This window comes from Cynoglossus semilaevis, chromosome 14 (assembly GCF_000523025.1).
Source record: "Cynoglossus semilaevis isolate Cse_v1.0 chromosome 14, Cse_v1.0, whole genome shotgun sequence".
NCBI classification, from domain to species: Eukaryota; Metazoa; Chordata; class Actinopteri; order Pleuronectiformes; family Cynoglossidae; genus Cynoglossus; species Cynoglossus semilaevis.
In genome coordinates, this window is record NC_024320.1 from 28,761,804 (window position 1) to 28,766,718 (window position 4,915).

The following is a 4,915-nucleotide window of genomic DNA, read 5'->3' on the forward strand; positions in this document are numbered from 1 at the left end:
GATGTAGCTTAAAAATAATCCATTAGCAAAAATCAATAAAGAATCACAGCACAGTGAAGTGAATTATTTTTAGTTGTGGCACAGCACACCGCTGACCTCTGCTTTTAACCTATCACCAAAGCCAGCAGGGGGCAGCATTGTTGGGGGGGATGGTGGTGCCATGCTTCCTTAACCACCAAGCCACCGCTGCCCCCTAGCTGTAAATTCTAGGGAATTGTTCCAAACCCTCTGAGAAGCACAGAGGGCAGAATGTTCTGACCTCCTCCTCACTGGTCACTTCCTGTCCAGGTGACCGTTCAGTACAGACAGGACCGAGGAGCCATGGTGCCGCTGCGCGTCCACACCGTTGTGGTGTCCGTGCAGCACGACGAAGACATATGTCTGGAGGAGATGCGTCGTTGTCTGAAGGAGCAGGTGGTGCGCGCCGTGATCCCTGCAGGATACCTGGACAACGACACCATCTACCACCTGCAGCCCAGTGGACGCTTCGTCATCGGTGGACCTCAGGTGAGGGCGATTAAAGCGTGACGTACAGTAGCTGTGCCAGGAGGGGTCGCTCCGCATCAGTGTTTGGTGTTATTAAACTTCCCCCCCTGCACTCTATACCTGTTCCTTCCTGAAGGGCGACGCTGGTCTGACAGGGCGTAAGATCATTGTGGATACTTACGGGGGTTGGGGGGCACATGGGGGTGGAGCGTTCTCTGGGAAAGACTACACAAAGGTAGACCGCTCGGCTGCCTATGCCGCGCGCTGGGTGGCCAAATCTCTGGTCAAAGCCGGACTCTGCCGACGTGTGCTGGTGCAGGTGAGTACCTGTGTAGTTTCCATGGTACCGTTTCAGCTTCTTTGTTCTTGTACCAGATTGAACCGACTGACTCGGCTGTTTTTAGGTGTCCTACGCTATTGGAGTGGCCCATCCTCTCTCCATCTCCATCTTCAGCTATGGAACCTCTCAGATGAGCGAGAGAGAACTCCTGGATGTCGTGAAGAAAAACTTCGACCTGCGTCCTGGAGTCATCGTGAGGTAGCGTTGATGGTCGTTATGTTGCTGATTTAGTGATATTTTTTAGTTGCCACGACTCCAGTTTGGCAACGTTGTGTGGCAGAAGCGCTTGGCGCTGTTGCCTTACAGCATGAAGTTCATCATTCACTGGTTCGGTCCAGTTCGGTTCATCAGCCATAAACAAAATAAACTCTAAAATGATGTGGCGGTCCAGAATTTGTCCCGCGGGCCTTGACTTTGACATATGTGGGTTAAATGCAGGGGACACGTTTTGTTGAGTATATTTACAAATGTCAAATGTACAATGGCCCTGTGATACACTGACGGCTGTCAGGTGTGTAACTGCGCCCCCGTCTGGTGGCTGCTGGGATAAGCAGTGACGCCAGACAACGATGAAGCTGTAGCAGATGAATGAATCACTGAAAAATAAATGTTTTTTTTTCCTCTCCGGTTTCAGAGACCTTAACCTGAAGAAGCCCATCTACCAAAGCACAGCCGCCTACGGCCACTTCGGCCGCGACTCCTTTCCGTGGGAGGTGCCCAAGAAGCTGAAACAGTGAAATCTTCCCATTGGCCTTAAATGTGGCCTTAAAGGTGTTCTCACAGTTTATAAAGTGTGTGTTTGTCTCACCTTCTTCCTCCTCCTCCTCCTCCTCGTCCTCCTCCTCTTAAACGCACAGTCCACACCACTATGGCCTCTCTCTCTCCCCCACTCTCTCACCCACTCTCCTCCTGAGGTCACGTACTTTGATTTGTCCCAGCGTATTCGAGCGGAGCTGTTGACCTCCATTCAAATTGACCAGTGTCAGATCTTCACACTGATGGACCAGTATTGACCAGTTAAAATCACCTCCTACTTCAGGAGTTTCCCCCAAATCTGCGCACGGAGAAACCTCTCCGTCCTTTTAGACCATGTGACTGACCAACCAGTTTGTTTAAGTCAAACTTAAACTCCCGTTATATCTTTCACTGTTCCACGAATGGAAGTCACATCGTTTGCCACGTAAAAATATGAATATAAATCGTTTTCACGCGTGCCGTCCCTTCAGACCATGATCATTTTTTTTCTGACGTTTTACAGAGAAGTCAGAAGCTGCTATATGGTCGTGTCGGTTCGCACCGTGAGACAGTTCCACTTTTCCTATTCTGTTGTGTTGGTTTGATATAATGTGAATCTTTCAGATAGTGTCAACGTTCTGCTGATCAAAAGAAGGCGTTCCGACCCTGGGACACAGGCCTGACTCTGGGTGTCTCTACAGAAAAACCCAGACTCGGTCTCTGCTGCCCTGGGGCACGTGGCATGGATATGATGTTATACTTGAAATTATTTATAATATATTTGACCAGCAAAGCATGAGAGCGCAGTGCTAACACACGCCGCACGTCCCGACCCGTCCTGAGTTGCACTAGAACATCGTTCACTGGGCTGTTAAAAAAAAAAAAATAGAAGGTACAGATCTGACCGAGGTGCGAGGAGCTTCTCAGTGAACGTAAGACGGGGTTTGAGCTCAGTTCCTGTTTGTTGAAACGCTCGACACGTTAGCCAATCGACAACAAGGCCGCTGTGTTCCTCTGCTGTTAACTCTTGAATGAATGTCGAGCTCAATGGTTAAGCGTTTCTTTATTTATTTATTCTAGGTTTTTTTTTTTTTAAATATAGAATTATCGAGGGAATAAGTCAGAAGGTTCCAGCCTGTTACTGTCGCTTTCTATTTTTGTCAAAGACCTTGGTCGGATTTGAACTGAGTCTGTACTGAAAGCCTGGGCTAAAGCTTTAAATACTTTCCCAGTTGCAGTCAAAATGTTTTTAATGTTTAAATACAAAGAAAATCCAAGTCAGAAATTCATACTCAATTAGTCGTCTCTCAAAGCTACGTGAATGTAGTTCACTCTTCAACTTTCTTCTAAGTCCAAGTTAAAAAAACAAAAACATTGAAGTCCTTTTTTTTTATAAATAGCACTGACTCCAAGTCCTTTAATATTGGGTTAGTGTAAAATAACTATTAATTACTCTGTTAAAATTATTAATTGTGTCTTAAAGTTATTCCATTCGAGCCCAACGCCTTTAAGAATGCACTGATACATCACTTTAAATGTAAACAAACATTTAAAAAATATATATATATTCGTAAATTTACCAGTAAATTACAAGTACAGTCGGCTCTGTTTCTAGACCCCAGGCATTCTTTCTTTATTTAAAAAAAAAGCCACAGAAAGTTCTAGAACACAGCACTAATGTGAGTGACGTCATTTGGACTGGATTTGTTTCTCCTATATTGTGACGGTTATCGGCGAAAAGTAAAGTTAGCCATAGCATTATCTTAGCCTGCCCGGCGTTATGACACATTCGTGGACCACGATAGTTTACCCCCGATGTTTGAATGTCATAGGTAGAGGGCGCTGTGTCGGCTTGAAAAATGTTAAGATATTTTTTCTACTTCCGCTTAGCGAAGTAGAATGTCAGACACTGATTTCACCCAAGGTGTTGTGAGTGTACCTTCAGAAGGGCAGCCAAAGGGTGGCGCTATAGGGCCGTTGTATACGTGAGTGAGTCGGTCCGTGTTAAATCTCCTCAGTAACGTTCGCTTCCTGTAACTCAGCGGTCACAGACCAACGCTTGGTTGGTGTTGTACAGAGAAACCAACTGGTTTACATGGTCTGTTGATGGTGCGTTCAAGGAACTATGTTATTTTCTATGATTTTTTCTTTTTTTTTTTAATTTTGTCTTGAATGTTTAAAAGTGCCTTTCTCTGCAGTGTCCTCCCCCCCAACACACACACTTCCCTTTACTCCCTCCCCCCCCCCCCCCCCCCCCGAATAACTCCGAGGAAACCAATCCGACAGTTGTTGTTGTTGTCCTTCAGTGGTTTACGACAATAACGAACGTTTTGTGTTGACTTTTTACTTCGAATCCTTCAAATAAACTGTGCACCTGATCGTGTTTATGGGAGTTACTGCTGCCTCGTTCTTTAATCACCACTGCCTCGAATCTCCTGACGTTAAAAATATAATTATATGATGGTAAATAAACAAGAAAAAAAAAGTTCAATATGTAGCAGGGGCGCCGAGTTATGTCTCCGTGGTTGCTCGATAATCTCCGTGGTTGCTCGATAATCTCCGTGAATCGGCGCCTATGGTATGTAGTTCTTTGCAGTAGTTGTCCGTGTGCCCTGTGGTTTGTCACAGTATTGCACCCCAAGGTGGGATTTTAAGATTTTAAGCCTTTCAATTAAACAGTATTGTGTATGAAACGATTTACACAAATACCGACCAAAGTATAAACATAAATAAATTTTAAAAAACGACACTTGACAAATATTTGTTATGCAGTATATGTATGTATTTATAAGATAGCTGGTAGAAAATTGTAATACAATTAAAAATATTTGCAAATGCAAGCACTGCATACAGAACCTTTGACAAAACAAAAATGATGAATAGACGTTAAATGTTTGTCGGATTTTCCAGCTGTGGATTGAATATTCAGTTGAAGTACATAGTATTTTTCAGTATCTGACTGACCTGATCCGCTGGAATCTGGGTTCACACGTCCACAAGTTTAAATTTAGCGTTTTGTTTCCACTACATTTAAAGTGTTTTGGCTAATTGTGTTAGCTGTTGGCTAACTTTAAGCAGTTTGTCAGCTAGCATTTCATTACACAGTGACTAACTTTTTGTTTTTTCTTCTATATCGTGAGTGAGGACTTGTCACATTCAGTTATGTTTAGGCACTGATGCTAGCTGCTCTGATGCTAATCTCCTTTATTATATGATGTTTGTAATTAGTTTCAGCGTTGAGTGTTTTATGGTTTTGTCATTTGGTCTGTTTCACTAATTATATATATATGTATATATGTGTATATATATATATATATACATATATATGTATATATGTATATATATATATGTGTA

General features: G+C 43.5%; 1 protein-coding gene across 1 annotated transcript in view; it reads left to right on the forward strand.

The window, feature by feature from the left end:
- mat2aa (methionine adenosyltransferase 2Aa) overlaps positions 1-3,946 on the forward strand; it is a 13,641-nt gene extending 9,695 nt beyond the window's left edge. Inside the window, exons 6-9 of the mRNA XM_008326360.3 lie at positions 289-507; positions 623-805; positions 891-1,024; positions 1,461-3,946. Of these exons, the coding sequence (XP_008324582.1) occupies positions 289-507; positions 623-805; positions 891-1,024; positions 1,461-1,563 (639 nt within the window). The 3' untranslated portion in view covers positions 1,564-3,946. The remainder of the gene's footprint in view (positions 1-288; positions 508-622; positions 806-890; positions 1,025-1,460) is intronic.
- The last annotated feature ends 969 nt before the right edge of the window (positions 3,947-4,915 follow it).